Source organism: Manihot esculenta, chromosome 18, assembly GCF_001659605.2.
Source record: "Manihot esculenta cultivar AM560-2 chromosome 18, M.esculenta_v8, whole genome shotgun sequence".
Lineage (NCBI taxonomy): Eukaryota > Viridiplantae > Streptophyta > Magnoliopsida > Malpighiales > Euphorbiaceae > Manihot > Manihot esculenta.
Window position 1 is genome coordinate 7049180 of NC_035178.2, and position 20344 is coordinate 7069523.

The following is a 20344-nucleotide window of genomic DNA, read 5'->3' on the forward strand; positions in this document are numbered from 1 at the left end:
TTGAGAAATTTCAATAAAATTTTTCATTTTCTATCATGTTTTTTCTCTTATTTCGTCATAATCAAACGGTAAAATGTGGAATCTTTACAGATTATAAGAGTTTGCAGTACATCTTGAATAAAAAAAAATTGAATCTGAGGCAAAAAAGATGATAGCAACTCGTAGCAAGTCTACTATGCATCCTGTGTACTGATAAAATCCTATACATGAACATATATTTTCATAAAAATTTTAAACTTATCTTATAACAAGCTCGACCTGAATCCTAACGCTAGTAGCGGTCCAGTTTCGGGATCGTTACACAAACGATATTAATTAAAATTTCTAACGGAGTCTAAATAATTTTTTTATCAAAAAAGGTACATACAATTATAAACTTTGGACAAGGGAAAAAGGAGATTAAGTCAGCCTGAATAAAGCAGCCCTATATATGTTGAGCCTCGCCTCACTTGCAATCAAGCTCAAAAAATTTAAAACCTAAATATTTTTAAAATAAGTTGATACAGAATTTTAAACTTAATATTTCATCCGTTTTCATTTTGAAAATACAAGAATATTCATTATATTATTCCGAAATTAACTAAAACATGATGTTGCTTTGTATTATATGTCAAAAATTTGTGCATAATTGACATATGAAGAAGGTATTAGTGTATATATATATATATATATATATATATATAAATATATTTTAAGTAAAGGAAACTTGTTTTTAGCTTCTTCAACTCATTAATTGATGTGACCTCTGCTTCTCGAAGCAAAAAAGAAATTATGATAAAAATTGCTACATAGTGTTACAGACATGAACTACATGTGAAGAAGAAGAAGAAGAAGAGGAGAAGTGGGATTGTCGGTAGCAAAGTTATAGGTAGTTGAATCGCTATCGTTGGACAATTCCTAGTTTGTAGGGATGTGATAAAAAAAAGTCTCCATGCATTCAGGTCTGTAATTTTATTTTATTTTTTTTTTAAATATTTCCTTTTAGCATAATGGATTTTATACATAAGGAGACAGAGAGAGAGAATAGGGGTTCCGGGAGACACTATAAAACCTTCTGCATGTGAAAATTGATCCGATTAGACATTTTTCTTTATTATCTGCTGACTAAAACTCTTCTCTCTTCACACTCTGTCATAGACAAGCTGAGGTATTATCTGCCATAATTATCTATGGATATATATTCCGTTGTTATTATTATTATTATAATTGTAAGTAAATTTCAATAATTTTAAGAAAATTATACAGAAATTAATTTCCTTGTTTATTAAATTTATACTTTGGCATCAATGAATTTTAAAATTTGATAAACTATGCTAATAAAATTAACTCAACAGGAAAAACAGAAATTGTATTTCTGACCAGAAATGATGTCAAAATGCAATATTATTAAACCTCATACATGACATACTTAAAGGAACAGGTGGTTGAGAAAATGCTCCACTTGAAATTTGATCAAACACAAACTTGTTGGCTGCCTCAGTATAATGAATCCCATCCCAATTGACTCGAACCCATGGCCGATCACACGACCCCACAACTACTTCACTTCCATTCACCACAATTTTAGCTCCACATCCTGCATTATTGCTGTAGTTGTACATTCCTCCGTACCCACAACATGCCATTAATGGAAGCTCAAACCCTACATTTCAAACCCAAATTAATCTAATTTAATCCCAAATAATTAAGATTAATATTTCATGTTTTTGGGTTTTTACCATATTTTATGGGTGTGGTGTATAAAGAATACTTGACAGAATAGACATCGACGTATATGAATGCAGCCCAAGGATAATTCTTCCTGAGATGAACTATGGACTCATTCAGCTTTGCATTAAAGTATTGAGCTAATTCATTGTAAGGTTTTGCACAGCCTGCATCGTCCTTTTCTGATGGAAAATTAGCTAAAATATAAGGAAGACAGCCAATTGGTCCTGTGTTGTGAATCCAAAATGTTCTGCCTCCCAAGTTGTAGATACTCTTCATCAAACACCCACCATTAATAATATAATCTCAATTAAAAAAACTTAATTATCAATCTAATAAGTAGAAGAATAAAATTAAATTTTCAGTATATAATACCTGGATGTTTGCTGAGAACCTGTTCACAACATCTGGAACAGATGCATTCACTTCCTCAATTGTCAATTTGCTCAACAATGCATCTCCAATATCATTTTGACCAATATCAAACGTGTACAAAGCCTTGGGAAAAAGTTCTTCCTTTGGCATCAATGTTGCAAACACACCACCTTTCATGCAAATAATTTGAAGCTTTATTGCTCAATAGAAAAACTTTCATAAACCAGATTGATCATGGACTTCCACCGCCAAATCAAGTTTAGACTTAGAAAATAGGAAATAATGATTATGTACCTTGCTTCCTTATCAATTGTGATTTGAGTTTGAATTGCAAGAATTGCTGGAGCTGCACGTCTAGAGAGAATGGACTAGATATCCCATGAGGTATAATGCTAGTTGGTATTCTGATTGTGGATCCTGCTGCTGCAAAATTCGCACCACGGCTGAAGTTTGTCCCCATGGAATTAAGATATGCACTCAGATAGGGATGATTCAAACTCTGGGCTGACAGTTTATTCAAAACTTCAATTTCTCAGTAGGTGAAAATCACGTACACTCAATCATAAATAAATAAATAATTAAAAATAATAATAAAATTACCCGTAAAATCTATAATCAGTCTTCCATCAGAATACCTCTCTGGAGTCATCTGAACATAAGTCTTTCCATAAGGAGGGTTAGGGGGAAGGAAGGCAGCCGGCATTGCACCGGTATCGGAATTCGAGTCACCGAAGTTAAAGATGGCCGGAAACTCACAGCTTTTCAGAGCAAAAATAGGGTTCAAAATGGTAGCAAAAGCGATAAAAAGAAAGCAAAAAGAGAGATTAGTGCCAGAAAACTCCATTCTAATTAGCAAAATTGAGATGATGAAAGTGGTGGTGAAGGATATGTTTGATTTATACTCACATATTAGTAAAATGATAAAGGGATTTTGTCCTGAATCTCTTGATCATGTAGCGTTAAGATTTTGTGCTAATTTTTAATGTGCAGATTCTGCATTTCTTGTCCGAACAATCTTTCATTTGAGTTAGAAAACAATATATAATACAAAAAATCCCAAGTCTTCTAAATTGATTTAAACAACTTTGCAAAAAAAAAACGATTGACACCAACTAATTTAAAATTAGAGCTTAATTATATCTTGGTATATTGATTTAATAGGTGGTTACCAACTAGCTAATCACAATTACTAAACTAAAGGTTTAGCTAATCATAATAAGATATGTATAGTACATAATATAAAGATACAGCTTAAACGACATCGTCCAAAAGAAGTTTATGCTACCGATTCAATTTTGAGTTTGATTTGGAGCAGGGTCGAACCGACTCTTTATCGGGTCTAAATTTGATCGAACCACTCGATGCTTAACCGCTAAGAATTAGCACAAAAGTATCACGCATTTTAAAAGAAACAAATTATTATTATTATTTTATTTTGGTAAACAGAAATAACTTCATTCTTAAGCTTTACCCAACAGGCCCACTCCTTATCTTTATGTACAAAGGACTGGTTTTCCCTTTTACTCGATATCTCAAAAATCGCCGCACCATACCAAAAATATCTCACCACTCAAATTCAGCTGTCAATGGACGCTAGCCGAGAAGCTGACATCTCTGTGTTGCCTGAAGGTTGCATATCAGACGTGCTGTCGTTTACGACTCCTCGCGATGCCTGCACTTTGTCCACCGTCTCTTCTCTGTTCAACAATGCCGCCCAATCCGACGCAGTCTGGGAGAGGTTCCTGCCTGCTGATTTTCGCTCGATTATCTGTCGCTCCGGCGATCATCATTCTCTTTTGGCTTCCTCCTCTTCAAAGAAACACCTCTTCTTCAGACTCTGCCAAAACCCAATCCTCATCGACGACGGCAGAAGGGTAATCTTCGTTTTTTTTTTTCTTTTTCCTTCTTTACAACTTCAACCTTTGGTTCTGAGACTGATTTAATTTTAATATACCTGTGGATTAGAGTTTTGTGTTGGATAAATGGACTGGGAAGAAATGTTATATGCTGTCTGCAAGAGACCTCGCAATTGTCTGGAGCGATACTCCCGATTATTGGAGATGGGTACCCGACCCGGGTTCCAGGTTCCCCCCCCCCCTCTCTCTCTCTCTCTCCCCCTCTGTGTTTTGCTGCTCCCATCTATTTTTGTAATTTCTGAAACTGCCGCAAACAGATTTGCAGAAGTGGCTGAGCTTATCGGAGTATGTTGGCTTGAAATCAATGGCAGAATTAATACACAAATGTTGTCCCCAGCAACAATGTATACAGCTTACTTGGTGTTCAAATTAGCAACAGGAGCTTCTGGGTTTCGATCCCAGAATGCAGAGGTCAGTGTGGGACTTGCAGGAAGTACTTTCAGCTTTAAGCGTAGTGTTCTTTTGGACGCAAGAATAGGACGGGGGCGTAATTTGCTTCTCGACAACTGGTTCGGGTCGAAAGCATATGTGCCTGCTGGAGGAGGCGATGGCAGATACCCTGAAGTGAGAAAAGATGGATGGCTGGAGATTAAATTGGGGGAGTTTTTGAACAAGGAAAGCGAAGATGGGGAATTGGAGATGAGTATTACGGAGGTGAAAGGTGGTCACTGGAAACATGGCCTTGTCGTTCAAGGAATAGAGATTAGGCCAAAAATAGAGTAATTAGGGATAATCTTGTAGGTTTATTTTAATTAATTAATAAGAACCATTGTAATCTTTTCGTTAATTTATGATTATACCTAAATGTTTTAATTTTGGATTACAAAACTTTTTTTTTAATGATCATATTATAACTCTTAATATTGAGAGTGATTGTAACTAAATATCCAAATTACTTCAGAAATAATTATAAATTTATCATATAATAATATAAATTATCAATCATTGTATAAAAAGTAATTTTATTATTAAAATTAAATTTAAAATTCTATGTCTGGATATTTCTATTGATAGATTTACATGGGTAAATTATTAATAATAAAATAATATACTATATAAATATTACTCAACATTTAACTTTTAGTACTTCAGGATTGGGATTGTAGTTTTTATTAAAATTAATTCAAATAGTTAATTTATAAATATTAAATTTATAATTTTATCAAGGATATTTTTAGACGTTTATAAATTCTTTTTTTTACTTATATATTTATATATGTGATAGATTTATTTTTAATAATTTGTCAAAACAACATAAAAAACAGTAACAAAAACAAAAGAAAATTTTCATGAAAAATAAATAGAGGGTGAAAATGCAAAAAAGAAAAAAAGAAGAGATGAGAAAAAAAAAACAATAAATATTACATTCATCTCATAATTATTTTTTATTATTTATTTTTTAATTATTTTAAAATTATTAATTAATTTTTTTATATTATAATAATATGTAAATTAATTATTATAATTTCATTTTATTTTAAAAAAATACTTTTTAATATTTAATAAAATTTAATAGTTTAAAAATATATATAATTAAAAAATTAATAAAAAATTTATATTTAATAAAATAAAATGAATAAAAATTATAGATCAAAATTAGTAATAATTAATATAAATTTATAGATATTTTGTACATTATAGACAACTTAATAGTTAAGGTTTTCCATAAAAGTTAAAAAAAAAAAATGTTAAGGTTTCCCCAACAAGCCTACACTTGTCTTTATATACGAAGACTGATTTTTCCTTCTACCTCTCATTCCAATCCAACGGCGGAGATCATACCACTATTCCATCACCCATCCAATTCAGACGTCTATGGACGGCAACGAAGGAACACAGATCTCGGCGTTGCCTGAAGGTTGCATATCAAACGTTCTGTCGTTTACAAGTCCTCGCGATGCCTGCACTTTGTCCACCGTCTCTTCCTTGTTCAAGAATGCCGCTGAATCTGACACCGTGTGGGAGAGATTCTTTCCAAAGGATTTTCAGTCTATTATCGCGCGCGCCGACGATCATCATTCTCTGTTGGCTTCTTCCCCTACTAAAAAGCACCTCTTTCTCAGACTATGCCAAAACCCTATCCTCATCGACGACGGCAAAAAGGTAAGTTTTCTTCTTTTTTTTTTTTTTTCCCAATTCTTCAATCTTTGGTTCTGAGATCTGTAATTTAATTTTGAAATCCGTTTGGTTTTAGAGTTTTGCACTTGACAAATGGACTGGGAAGAAATGTTATATGCTTTCTGCAAGGGACCTTACTATCGTCTGGAGCGACACTCCGGTTTATTGGAGATGGGTATCCGACCCGGATTCCAGGTCCCTCTCTCTCTCTCTGTCTCTCTTCGTTTTCCGATTTCTTTTTCATCTATTTCTGAAACTGTATGCAAACAGATTTGAAGAAGTGGCTGAGCTAATCGATGTATGTTGGCTTGAAATCCACGGCAAAATTGAAACCCAAATGTTGTCCCCAGCGACAATGTATACAGCTTACTTAGTGTTCAAATTAGCAAGAGAAGCTTATGGGTGGCATGCGCCGCCTGCAGAGGTCAGTGTAGGACTTGCTGGAAGTGAAAGCACTAAGAGTCGTGTTTGTTTGGACACAGGAAGAGGACGGAGACTCCACTTGCCAATCGGATACCCTAAAGAGAGAGAAGATGGGTGGCTGGAAGTCAAATTGGGGGAGTTTTTCAACAAGGAAGGGGAGGATGGGGAACTGGAGATGAGTTTTCTAGAGGTGAAAGGTGGTCATTGGAAACGTGGTCTCGTTGTTCAAGGGATAGAGATCAGGCCGGCCAGCGAGTAAATCGTCCGTAGAATTTTATTTAAATTTTCTCTAATGGGATGCACTTGTTTGTGTTTTTGTATCTTGAATTTGCCGTGAAAGTTTTTTCCATGAAAAGCCATTCGGTTCGGCTTAGAAAGTAATGGATAATTAACAAGAGCTACACAAAAATAGCATTCGGCCCATCGGTATAAAATAAATAAAAATTAAAATTTTAATAATTATGAAAATTAAATTAAATTGATTTTAAATAAAAATTATTTTAAATTGAATCGATTTTGAGTTTAGTTTAGTTAAATTTGATTTTTTAGATTTTTGAATAAATTTTTTATTTTTTAGTCTTTATTTTTATTATTTTAAAATTTAATTAAAGTATTTTAATTTTTTATATTATTAAAAATAATATATTATTATATATTAATCCTTTAGATTCGATTTTATAAAATTAAAATTTTAAATTAATTTAATTTGATAAATTAAAAACTGTTTTTTTTATTATCAAAGATGTTGATTTATTGATATAATTAATATGTTACGTAAGGATAAGTAAAACATCTACAATTCATGTACACATGTTATAAGCTCTTAGATCCAAGAGATTAAAAACAAATAAAATACATAAGCTCACAAATAAGTAGAGGTTATAAATTTTTAGACCCAAAAGATTAAAAACAAATAAAACACATAAAGTTCAGAAACAACAAATCCTGAAAATTCAATACAAAAAGACTCGTTAACTTGATGGAGGACGGAGAAGCCCCACTCCAATTTGTTGGATGTGTTGGTCGCCGGAAAAAAAAAAAAAAAACAAGCTGAAGCTCCTACTGCTATAACTGAAGCCCAAAGAGCAAAGGATCATGAATAAGATAAATTGAAACTTTCCTAAAAGGAAAGCCAAAGACAAAAAGAAATATGCAACCACCATATTCATATGATGGATTAGAGAAATCGCACATATCAAATAACGTAAGCCAAGGTGATAGAAGTGTTTTCTTGGCGACTATTCATGTTTACCGAGCTTTGCTCCATGCGTCATCATCAAACTCTTTCACCGGACTAACTCGATAATACTTCAATATCACTATGTGATATTCCAATCTACATATAAAAGAGCATTAGAGAGCAAACCAAAAAGGACAGTAAAAGAAAAGAAGGAGAAGAAGCAAATAAAAAATTCTCCTTCAAAACCACAAATCTGTTTTAAATAATTCAAAGAAAAGCAAGAAAAAAAAATACAAAACACCACTCGGAGGTGAGAAGGGGAAATTTACTCTTCGAGTAGAAGAGATGAAGAAACGTTCTACTACCCAAACGAGGTAGAAGGAACCAATGAACGATAAAGGATAGAAACGATACTCTTAGACTAGTTCTCATACCTTAAGAGAAGAAAATATATCTCTTTAAAATTTCAGAGAGATAGAGTTTTTTAAAAAGCTATTATCCTTTGAAAAATCGATCCAATCCAATATAAAAGAACCGACCAAAGAAAAATCCAATGACCAAAGGTTAAAACTCAAATAATACATAAAAAATAAGAAATTTTAACTTCCAAAGGACACTATTTTTTAACAAAGTCAATAATCATTAAGGAAATCTTCACTAACTTTTACTTAAATAAAATCCTTTTTTTCTCTAATTTAATTCTTAATGAATTTATAAAGATAAGCTAAATTTCCATGATACAAGTGTAAATAATATGAGCTCAAATAAATAAAGTATTCCATTTCATGCATTGCTCATGCATCATGCTAACTTTTATGTTATATAACTATATCATTATGTTTGAAACGTATTCACGCAGATTCAATTTTAGGTGAGTATTTTATTAAAATAATGAATAGTATTATAATTTTTTTTTTTTTATAGTTCATAATTTTCTTTTTTCTTTTTATTTGAACATGTATAAATTGTATTAGAAATTTTTAGACAAAAATTATAAAAATTGGTCTATTTGATTTAAAATCAAATCGAATTGAATAAACTAAAAATTAAAATTTTAGTATTTATAAAAATCAAATTAAATCGATTTTGATAAAAAATTGAATCAAAATGAATCGATTTGATTCAGTTCGATTTGATCAGTTTGAATTTTTAATAAATTTTTTATTTTTTACCGATTATTTTTAATATTTTAAAATTTAATTAAAATATTTTAATTTTAATATGATTTAATCTCTCTATATTATTGAAAATAATATACTATTATCACTAATCGATTCGATTTGATTTTTTAATCAAAATCGAATCGAACTGAAATTATAAAAAATTTTAAAATTAAAAATCAAATCGAACCGAAATAAATAAAAAGTTGAATTGAATTTTTAAATTAATTAATTCAGTCAATTTCTTTGATTTAAACTAAATACTGCTCGCCTAAATTTTATCAATATTTAAGTCAGCTTAGTTTACTTCACAGTTTTCATATGCAAATTCACATAATATTTTTATTTTTTTGAATTAAAAAAAAAAAGAAAATTTTGGAATAACGCTTCTACAAACATAAATTCATTAACGAAACATGTTCTTAAAAAAGGGAAAAAACTTACATGTTTGGTTGTCGAGAAAAAAAAAAACAAAAAGAAGACAAAGATATTAAGACTTCAAATCACATTTTTCAATTTTACATTCATATCCAAACCAAAATAACTAACATTTTATTATTTTTAGATCCAAACACTCATCAATAAAAATAAAAATTCCAAAGTCCCTTCTAAAAATCAGATAAAAATTTTGTATATTCAAACTTCATGTAACGTCCAACATTTTAACAAGCACCAAAACAGAAAACCCATTTTCAAATAATGCTGAAATTTCAAAAATGGAAAGCAAGAAATTTAAAAGGGAATCTCGATCTGCAACTCTCGAACATGATTGATGCTAATAGAGCTTTTCAACAACGTGACTAATAAGAGAAATAATTTCAAATAGTAGTTGTTATGAAGTTACTATTTTTGGTAAAGAAATATATAGAGACCATCTCCTTAAACTTTGTAATGACCGTTTTCATATTTGCACCACTAATTTCTGTAACCTCAGATGAAGTTAGGGCAAGCACATGCTGTTATGAAGATTAGCTTTTTATCCGTTGATTATGTATTGGGATAAATGCATTTAATTAAAAAAAATAATATTTTTCACGAAAACTATTCTGTAAAGATAAGAATAAATTTGGTAATGGGTATGCTTTATTGGGCTAGTGCTGTCCAGCTGATTGAAACAATTCCGTAGTGTGCTGGTCGGAAGAAAAGACATGAAGAAGACAGAGAGCTGATAGAAAAGGAAAAAAGGGTAAAAGAAAGGAACCATTTTTCCCCAGAAAAAGGAAAATTGTGGATCCACACAGCCAAGGTGGTTGTGGATTCAGCATCTCCTTTTAGATTAGGCATCATTGCTGCAAAAAGTAGGACTACATGGGTATCTACTTTGCTTTATTGTGAAAATAAAGATCAGTTTCTGGCATTGCTGCCTTGGCACAGCATAAGACTTCTCTAGCTGATACCTGGAGAAATTTCATTGGTGTTTAGGCCCAACAGCGGCGAGGTAGCTTGTGGGGATGGCTATTGAGATGGAAGAGCTTTCACATTAGGTTGTTCAGCTGAAAGCTATTTTTATGTTAAGAGAATAAAACCATATCCACCTCAACTACAAATCTGTTGACAGCTCAGAGCCACATCACCAAGTCACTCTGACCTGCTAATCCTCCAGCACCAACTTGAAATTATACCATTAAGAATTCATTTCCATATATAATTGAACATTTTCAAGCATCATATTAACAAGAGAACATGAAAGCATGAAACAAGCAGATGTTTCACAATTGTTCTTGACCACAAAAATAAAGAAAGGGAGAGGAACAAAAAGAATTAGCAGCAGAAATGCTAAAGCTTCTCCAACATATACTCATTTAGAAAAATTCCAGAATCACACTATTATTATACAATAAAATCACAGACTGCACACTTGCTTTCTTTTTAGTTCATTTCCAATTCGGCTCTGTACAAGTACCAACTAAACATCTAAAAAACGAGGGTAATTGTAGAAACAAAAATGAAAAGAGGACTCAAAACATGTATACACGAATATATAACAAGAGACTTTCGCTATAGTTATTTAGTCATAGACATAATTCAACTTCAGTTAATATGAATTATTCAAAAACTGCTGGAAAACATTATGCAGAAAGTGGAATGCCAGACCGATCAACAGAAGAAGGCTGTAATGCACGGATTTTAACATCATATTTTCGACTTTTTGATTCATTAACTGAGGATGAATCTGAACCATCTGATACGAGTGGATAAGCTGAGGTTTCATCTTCATAAGCAATTCCAATATTATTACCACATTTACGACAAAGAAGTTTGGTTCTCCGGCGAAACAAACCCCAGGAGTTTTTTGAAAAATGGGGAACGCATTGGAATTCTTCAGCCTGAGTAAATCTGCTCTCATCAATGTCAAAGAATGATATTATCCCTCGTTTTATGGATTTTCCATATTTAGAGCCTATAGTTGAGGTGTTTCGATTGGAGGAGCTTAAGTTCAACTCATATCCACAAGTGCCACAGCTGTATCAAAGATATTCACTATTCAGGCTCCAGAAAAATGACCCATTTTAAAACCAAAAAATCACAACAATCCAACAAAAAGCATTCAAACATTATCATAAATGCATATACACACCAGTTTGTCAATGTTATTTAACAAGGGCAAGTTTATTAGTCTCTCTTGGCATTCCTTCATCACTCTATTTGTCAGTCAAAACAGGGAGCAAACGAGGATAACAAATTGACGTGAGACTTATTTTGCAACCATTTCTACACCAGAGACAAATTGTAGAGAACTTTCATATGGATCATAATGGTTCAAGCACAATCAAATTCTAATGGGTCTAAAAATCGAATTGCAATTCATCATAATTTACTACAATCATAAAAAACCACAAGTATTCAATGATTCGAGAGGCCAGATATATGCTTTCCTCCCACTTCCTTAATCAGATGGCTTTGTGTAATCAATGTGTTCGATCAGTCTGCCATAAACACTAACGGGACAAAGGAGCTAAAATTACAGAGACAATGGTTTTCATACTACCTAACCACTACAACAAAATAATTGCCAACCATCACAAACTACCAGAAAACATGAAGGATAATGAAACTACACTTGACTTTCAAGATGTATGGCTTTATAACAGGAGTAATTGTATGAATCAACAAATTCAGTGCCACATGTACCAGACAGGGCCAGCTCATTCATTTTGGGTCCTCCAGAGAGTTTGCAAAATACAGTGCGCCACAAGAACATATTGCATAACTGAAATTACAAACTTTTACGAATTTCAAGCTCTCTATCACCAACCCAGAAATTTTATGACTCCACATAAACTTGGAGATACTTCTCACTATCAATTTTAGAATTTAATATAAAAGTTATTCAAACCTATCAGATAAGAAAAAGGCTTTATCAACATTCAAATACTCCAAACAAGCCCGAATAAGATCAGCAAGTGAATATAATCCATTATTCCTATACGTAATAGATACCAAATTCAGATCAACTAATTTGAAATCTACCAAAAAAAAAAAACCACATAGAGAATCAATTTCTTTTAAACCAATTAAATTACTTACCGAAAATCCAGCAATAAAAACTATTTACTAAAAAAAGATCCTTATTTTCACTTAGGAAAAGAGAGAGGAAGAATACCTGTAGTTTACGTGTCTAAGAGAAGCAGAGGAGGAAGAAAAAGAGTCAAATTGATTCCCGTTGAGGTAATTTTCCTGAACATCCGCCGATTTCTCCATTGAAGTACCTTGATCAACGGCTACAATCGCTGTTTTGACAGTGACAGGCAACACGAATGTCGAATACTCGCCGACAGCTAATCGAGGAAGAATTTCAAAAGCCGCAAGTAGGTTGCCAGCAAGAGCGTCCCGCCAGAGGAGGGTGAAGCAACCGCAGTTCACGGCAAGTAGCTCCTGACGAGATAATAGATAAAAGGGTTTCACACAGTGCAAAGGCGGAGGAGAAGACGAAGAAGAATCAAAGCAACGAAGAAAGTGATGGTGGTGGCTCCTAGGCTGTCCTTTTCTTTGTAAATGACTCGTTTTAAAACGGAAACTATTTGAGATTTTAATTAAGGATTTATTTCTAATTAAATATTTAATGAAGTAATTAGTATTAATACAGCTCATTTATTTAATTAAAACAAATTATATGCTTGATGGTTTGCCATTTCGTTCCACATGGATAGATGACGTGTTAACCTATACTTTAATATAAAACTCAACTTTAATTATATTAGCTTTTTTAATTCACGTATTTTAGATGATGAGGATTTTTTAGTAAATAAATGGTGATGAGATGGAAAAGTTAAAAACTTTTTTTTTTTTTTTTGAAATGGGAAAAGTTAACAACTTTATATTTTTCACGATTATAATATATATTTTAATTTTGAATAATAAAATTTATTATTTTAATTTTATATATTTATTGTTAAATATTTAATTAAAAATTCCTTCGATTAACTCATAATTTATCACTTGCTAATCTTTTAGCTGATAATTTGTCCCAATATAAGGATGATAATTGATTTAAACAAAATTAATTTAAATATATGGTTATAAATAATAAAATTAAAAGAATAATATTTATTGTATAAAATTAAAAAGTTCAACTATTTGATAGTTAATTTTTTTAATTATTTTATTTAAAATATATCATATTAAATGAAGAATTAAAAAATTATTAAACCACTTATTTTAATATTTTATTGTTTATTTTTAATTAATAATAATAAATATGATTTTTAATTATAATTTATTTTTTGTAAAATATTATAAAACCCTTAACCATGAATAAATTTAGATAACAAAGTAAAAAACATTAATGTATGTCGGCAAATATAAGGCAAAGTACACCGACAATTTTGTGTTCGACCGATCAATTTTCATCATTCATTTGATCTCCATCATCGTTGTCGTCTCAACTCATTGTTTTTTAATTTTTTTTTTTTTTAGGAAGTCAACTCGTAGTTAATATATTAATCTTTGTTATTCTTTCTGCGCAAATATGGTAAAAAATATTTTATCATTGCTTACTTATACCGTAAATTTGTGATAAAAATAATAAATGAGTAATAATGCATTTTATTTTTTTTACCTTAAAATTTTTTTATTGCAAAAAAAATTAATTTTTTTTTTCTTGTCGAAATGATCTACCAAACAAATTGAATTTAAATAACAATTTCATGCTATAACCTCCCACTATTTGGGGCCAGTGTTTCTTTAAGTTGTTTGGGCTGGATTCTGGCTTGAGCCTTGAGCCCAAATCAATTAACCCTTTAAAAGAATTTCGATCAAGCAAGAGAAACAAGAAAGAGATTCAACTCTTAAGAGTGAAGAGTGTTTTTGTTGAATAAATTACAAAGACAGTGTTTTTTTTTTTTTTTTTTTTTTCTACAAGCATATATCAAATTCATCTTCTACTCATCTTCATCTTCATCGGTTACAAACTTGCCAGTTCCAGGATTCAAAGCAGCAACGAAGAAGAAGAGAACGTTGAACAAGACAAGTGGTTCAATTTCACTGACAGGAATTCCAGTCTCTATGTTGAGTTGTGCTAAAGCTCCCTTCCCTGTTATGATTTCTCCAATTAAAGAGAAAGCAATTCCAAGCTGAGCCAATCTTCCCACAAACAGCTCATTCGCTTTTGTGAATCCAAACAGAGGACCTTCAAATACCAACAAAGAAATTGTTAATTTCTTGTATTCAATTGTCAAATGTGTTTGGAATCATAGAAATTGCACAAGCCATTGGTTACATTACCTCCTTCTTTGAGACCCAATGCTGACCTGAAACTTTTTCCAGGAGGGATGACTGCCCCTTCAAGACCAGTCGGTGGGTCGTCGACAAATTTGCCACGATCGCCCAATGCTCCAATGGCTCCAAGCAGAGTGAAGAGGATGAAGAAAAGAAGAAGTGGCTCTGCTTCATAAATTGGTATTCCTGTCTCTAAATTCAACTGTGATAATATTCCTTTCCCTGTTATTGCTTCACCCAACAAGGATGCCTGCAATTTTATATATTTGTTTCCATTCACCATTAAAATATAAAATACATATTAACAATCTCTTTCTTTTTTTCCTCATTTTGTATTTTTCTCAAATGGCTGATGTGCACCAACTCCTACCTCAAAATCAGAGTAGATTCATTATATTTTTTGTTGTCGTTTTTGTTGCATATCAACTTCCAAAGATGAGAAGACTTTTCTTTTTCTATTTTTTTTGGGGGTAACAATCTCTTATCTCTCTTGATTATCCATGATTTTCTCCTTTTTGGTTAAACAAAAGTTTATTGCCTACACAACATGTTTCTGTTCTTCTGCCTTCTACAGTAGAAGACTTGATATAATTCAACTGGCTTTAACACAATATATACAAATTAAAACTTCTGAATTAAAAGCTTACTGCAGTTTCTGAAATATATTGTGGAAAAAAATGAGAAAGAAGAAGAAGAAGAACTCACAGCAAAACCAAGCATAGCAACACGTCCCACAAACAGCTCATTCTGCTTAGTGAAACCGATTCCACCAGAGGTCCCAAAAATACCATCTTCAACCTTGGGCTTTGGTTCAGCAACCTACATATATTAATCAAGAAAAATTAAAACTAAACTTCATCAACCAATTGCAATATATACATACACATCCTGCTAGTTCTAATGGCAAGAAATTGAAAAAAAATAAATAAATAAAGAAAAGAGAAGAAATTTCGGAGTATATACCTTCTTAACAGGGGCCTTGGTTTTTGACCTGAAGAGAGCAACTGTAGTGAATGTTTTAGAGGAGGAAGCAGAGCAGGAAGGAAGGGGATTGTAGAAGATAGGAGACAAGGGTTTAGGCCTTAGTCTCTCAACTTGAAATTGGAGTAAAGGGTCTCTCTTCAAATTCACCACATGTTTCGTAGAAACACCAGACATGAACATTGTGGTTTGAGCCATTAATGCTTAATCCTCTTCTTGAAATTTTTTCTTAAACTGAAAAAGAAAATCTTCTCAACTCTCTTGATGATGGTGATGAAGTAGAAATGAAAACCTACTTCATTTAGTTTCTCAGTTTGACATGAATCGTTTTAAAGGATTGAATGAGTGAGTGAGTAGTAAAGAGATAGATATTTTGTGCATGAGAATGTGGATATGGTGAGAGATGTAATGACGGGCTGCTAGAGTGACCACGTCGCTGTGTACACTCTCTTTTCTGTCGTAATATTTTTTACATATTACACTCAGAAATAAAAATAAAAAACTTATATTGGTGGCTGTAAAAAACACATTATAGTTTGTGTGAGACGATAATGAAAGAGGCGATGGTGGGGAATGAATATGCACATATGAGAGAATTCTCTATCGACAAAGTAATTTAAACAACAAAAATCCACACAGTTGTTGGAGATGCTAACCACACAGTTACAAGCTCATCACGCCACAAGTTAACGCCACCTGGCTTTTGTAACAAAGGACTCTTAAGCCACTCATGATTTGACAACATGGCCAAGTACAACAGTATCATGTCGGATCTACTTGGAATCAAAACTGAAAGTTTAAAAAGGATATGACCTATTAAAGCCCATGGCCTTGAAAACATCAATAGATTCTCGTAAACCCAAAAACCCAACTCCAAGTCCAGCAGACCTGTAACAAAAAATCCTAGAGGATAAGCAAGCTGATGCTGTTTGGGCTGTATGGCCTAGTCACTTTACTTAAAAGTTTAATACCAGTTTTACTGTATAAAAAAAAATATTTTTAAAAAATTGAGTCTAATGAACAAGACGATTTTGATCAACAGAAGTTAACAGCTTTTCAAATCGAACCTTATTATATGAATTAATCTCATCTGCACAATTAGGTAGAATATCGTATGAACAATTTAACGTCGAATCCCACATAATACGGCAAAAATTAAGGACGTAAAACAATTAAAAAAAATAATTAGAATTTGATTTGTGAATGTCAAATGATGTAATCGCACAAATAGCCTATGATGCTTTTTTCATTTTTGTCAATCCAGTAATAATTGGTCATAGTGGCATCCCATTATATATCATTATCATTGCCAAATAATTTATCATATTCTTTACTTTTAACAAATATTCCTCAAATATATATTATATATTATTTTATAATTGATATTGTTATATCATAATTTTTTGAATATAAATTTATAAAAAAAAAACACTAAATGGATTGATTTGGTAGTTTATTCAAATCACTAATAGATGTTGACTATCGGAAAAAATAATATACTAATATTTTATTGTGATTATAATTCTTGACTATGGGAGATAATAACATATTAATATTTTGCTGTGATTATAATTCCATCATTTTAATAGAAGTTGACTATCGGAGAGAATAGCATACTAATATCTTGTTGTGATTATAATTTTATCATTTTATTTGAAATCACGTGTATTTAAATAATTAATTTAATTTAAATTAATGAAAATTAAATTTAATATATTTTAATATTAATTATATTAAGAGAGATTTATTATTTCATATATAATGTTATCATCCGTCTATATTCATCGTTAATTAATGGAGAAAAAGCTAAATTACTCTTCTCAACAACTCTTTTTAACCTTTTTATTCTCTCCCCCGTTTCTACTATAAGCATCCATGTTTTATTTCTTTACACGATCTCTTTGTCACTCTTTCAATCACCTTTTTTTTTTTTCTTTACGGGTGTTTATTTTTACAAGTCATTGCAATTGTTGGTGTCCCCTCTATAGTGGGAGCCACATCAATAGTAGCTCCTTCAGTCTTCGATCGTTGTCTGAGATCTGCATGCGGGCTCCTTCAATTTCATTCTTCTTTTACATTGTTTCATCAACAGTGAATAGCCATTGCGAAATCTCATCCTCCTTCAATATCATCTTTTTTCTCTCTTCTCTGGTGACCCTCCTAATTTAATGTGAGGATATTACTTTTAAGATTATTGATTTTCTTGATTTTAATGTTTTACTCAAAGATGAGACTGCGGAGTGTAGATGTATAATATTGATAGCACTGTATTTAATACGATTGAGATTTTATTATTTTATTATATTTTTTTAATAATAAAGAGAAGCAGCCATATCCAGCGAAGAGAATATGCGGCGCATCTCTTTGTGAAAAATTTTAGGCCACTGGCTGAAATGAGAATAATTTTAAGTTTTAAAAATTTTCTCTAATTTTTCATTTGTTTTAAATGAAAAAAGAATGAAAGATTTTGATTATTAAAGGTTTAATTATACAAGAATATTTTAATATATTTTTTAAAATTAAAATATTAATTTGATAACAATGATAAAAGTCAAAGGTTAAATAATAAATATTTTTTATATTAATAATAAAATTATTTTATGTTAGAATAAAATAACTCTTAAACTAAAAAAGTATTTGAAATTAAACGAGTCAATTTAGCAAAATAATATATGGTCAGTTTATTAATTAGAGATGAGTATTTTATAAAGTTGAATATTTTAAATTAATTAAAAGTAATTTCTAAATATAAATACTTAAAGGGAGATTTATAATTTAGTCCCTGAATATTGCTATTATTAACAAGTCAGTCCCTGTATTTTTAAAAATCTATTAAAACGTCCTTATATTTTCTTTCTGTCAACGAAATAGTCCTTCCGTCATTTTTTCCATTAAAATTAGATAAAGGAGGAGAGAGAAAATTTTTAAAATCCAATTTTACCCTCAAATAAAATCTCTTATTTAGTCCTTGGATATTGCCATTATTAACAAGTTAGTCCCTACATTTTCAGAAATCTATTAAAACGTCCTTATCTTTTCTCACATCTATTAAAATGTCCTTATTGTTTCTTTCCGTCAATAAAATAGTCCCTCCTCCTCCTCCTCCTCCTCCTCCTCCTCCTCCTCCTCCTCCTCCTCCTCCTCCTCCTCCAAAAAGAAGAAGATGATGATGATGAAGGAGAAGGAGAAGAAGAAGATGATGATGATGAAGAAGAAGAAGAAGAAGAAGAAGGAGGAGAAGGAGAAGGAGAAGAGGAAGAAGAAGAAGGAGGAGGATGAGGAGAAGGAGAAGAAGAAGAAGAAGAAGAAAAAAAAGAAAAAAAAGAAGAAGAAGAAGAAGAAGGAGAAAAAGAAGAAGAAGAAGGAGAAGAAGAAGAAGAAGAAGAAAAAAAAGAAAAAAAAGAAGAAGAAGAAGAAGAAGGAGAAAAAGAAGAAGAAGAAGGAGAAGAAGAAGAAGCAGAAGAAAAAGAAGAAGAAGAAAAAGCAGAAGCAAAAGAAGCAAGAAGAAGAAAAGAAAGGAGGAGGAGGAAAAAAAAAGAGGATAATTTGGTTTTTTACTATTTTTTAAAAGCAAAAATAGATAGAAGGACTATTTCGTTAATGGAGAGAAAAGATAAGGACGTTTTAATAGATTTCTAAAAATAGATATCCCTTGCTTAAAATGCGGTAATAGAAGTATATTTGTCGGTGAAATTACTGGTCAAACCCATTTTCTAAATCAACTCTCCAACGAATATATGCGGAGTCCTGTGGCTGTCCATATTCAACTCATATCCCCAATTTACTGATTAAAATAAAAGAAAAGAAATTGATATGATTTTGAGCCCATCAATTAATTATAATTTAATAATATTAAATCATTTTAAAATTATACAAAGATTTAAGTATCATCTTCTACTATTATCATGTAACTTTTTAAGACTTTATTTTATAAATTGATAATTCAATTCTTTTTTTTAACATAGAAATATATATAAGAATCCATATTAAAATATACGAAAAAAATTCCTCAACTTTTAATTGTTCTTCGATTTTAATTTTTTGACACAAAAATTTTTAAAATAAAATCAAAATGGATTAAGATACATCACATATGAAACCGTTTGAAAAATAATTAACAATAAAAATAAAATAATATTTTCAATCTTTTATCGAAAAAATAGGAAATAACAAATTTTTAATAAGATAAATTGGTCCTTATTTTAAATAATTTAAAATGAATCAGATGTAGAATTTTGAACTAATTAACTATAAAATTTGAAGAATTATATAATTATAATTTATTATCTGATTCTATTATGAACATTTTATAAAAATTAAATTAAATTAAAATTAAAAAAAATGTAATGATATGAATGAAAGTTGCGAAAAAATATTAATTATATGACTTTTTAAATTTAAATTATAAATGCATTCACATATTTAGTCTGGTGGTAAATATATTTGAATAGATCTGAAAAATTTAATATTTTACTCTCTTAATTTTTAATCTCTATTTAAAAAAATAATAAATTTAATTAATTTTTAAACATCAGTTAATACAATTTAATTAATAAAATTAGTTTATTAATAAAAGTTATGTGTGAAGCATATAAAATAAAAGTTATTATAAAAAATTTAATATGAAGCATACAAAAACTTGGAAGCATAGGATAAGAGTAGACATTAGATAGGAAGAAAATCAAAGGGGGCCCTCATGCATGATTTATGCATTATATTATTATGGGTTTTTCCTCAACTTTGGACACTCATCATGTGACTAAAAA

At 30.8% G+C, this 20344-nt stretch overlaps 5 protein-coding genes across 6 annotated transcripts; 2 read left to right on the forward strand and 3 right to left on the reverse strand.

Annotated features, from left to right (window-relative positions):
• Positions 1-1322: 1322 nt before the first annotated feature.
• LOC122722354 (esterase-like) lies at positions 1323-3056 on the reverse strand. 2 transcript variants are annotated; one of them, XM_043952882.1, is made up of 5 exons: positions 2683-3056; positions 2377-2604; positions 2083-2252; positions 1719-1980; positions 1323-1642 (listed from the first exon to the last, which is right to left on the reverse strand). In XM_043952882.1, the coding sequence occupies exons 1-5, from the start codon at positions 2924-2926 to the stop codon at positions 1371-1373; spliced, it is 1176 nt and encodes a 391-aa protein (XP_043808817.1). In that variant the 5' UTR covers positions 2927-3056; the 3' UTR covers positions 1323-1370. The 2 variants fall into 2 exon arrangements, with proteins under 2 accessions (XP_043808817.1, XP_043808818.1); XM_043952883.1 differs by having other exon boundaries at positions 2377-2586; positions 2683-2967.
• A 248-nt stretch (positions 3057-3304) lies between these two features.
• On the forward strand, positions 3305-4816 carry LOC122722388 (putative F-box protein PP2-B12). The gene is made up of 4 exons (XM_043953078.1): positions 3305-3311; positions 3529-3956; positions 4048-4166; positions 4256-4816. Exons 1-4 carry the CDS (start codon positions 3305-3307, stop codon positions 4719-4721), a joined length of 1020 nt encoding a protein of 339 aa, XP_043809013.1. The 3' UTR covers positions 4722-4816.
• Positions 4817-5705: 889 nt separating this feature from the next.
• LOC110606936 (putative F-box protein PP2-B12) lies at positions 5706-6859 on the forward strand. The gene is made up of 3 exons (XM_021745951.2): positions 5706-6101; positions 6193-6311; positions 6387-6859. The coding sequence occupies exons 1-3, from the start codon at positions 5814-5816 to the stop codon at positions 6796-6798; spliced, it is 819 nt and encodes a 272-aa protein (XP_021601643.1). The 5' UTR covers positions 5706-5813; the 3' UTR covers positions 6799-6859.
• A 3821-nt stretch (positions 6860-10680) lies between these two features.
• Positions 10681-12986, reverse strand: LOC122722356 (uncharacterized protein At4g08330, chloroplastic-like). Its single transcript, XM_043952907.1, has 2 exons — positions 12484-12986; positions 10681-11342 (listed from the first exon to the last, which is right to left on the reverse strand). Exons 1-2 carry the CDS (start codon positions 12969-12971, stop codon positions 10949-10951), a joined length of 882 nt encoding a protein of 293 aa, XP_043808842.1. The 5' UTR covers positions 12972-12986; the 3' UTR covers positions 10681-10948.
• A 1008-nt stretch (positions 12987-13994) lies between these two features.
• Positions 13995-16019, reverse strand: LOC122722350 (photosystem II 22 kDa protein, chloroplastic). The gene is made up of 4 exons (XM_043952864.1): positions 15561-16019; positions 15303-15416; positions 14604-14847; positions 13995-14508 (listed from the first exon to the last, which is right to left on the reverse strand). Exons 1-4 carry the CDS (start codon positions 15774-15776, stop codon positions 14261-14263), a joined length of 822 nt encoding a protein of 273 aa, XP_043808799.1. The 5' UTR covers positions 15777-16019; the 3' UTR covers positions 13995-14260.
• Between the last annotated feature and the right edge of the window lie 4325 nt (positions 16020-20344).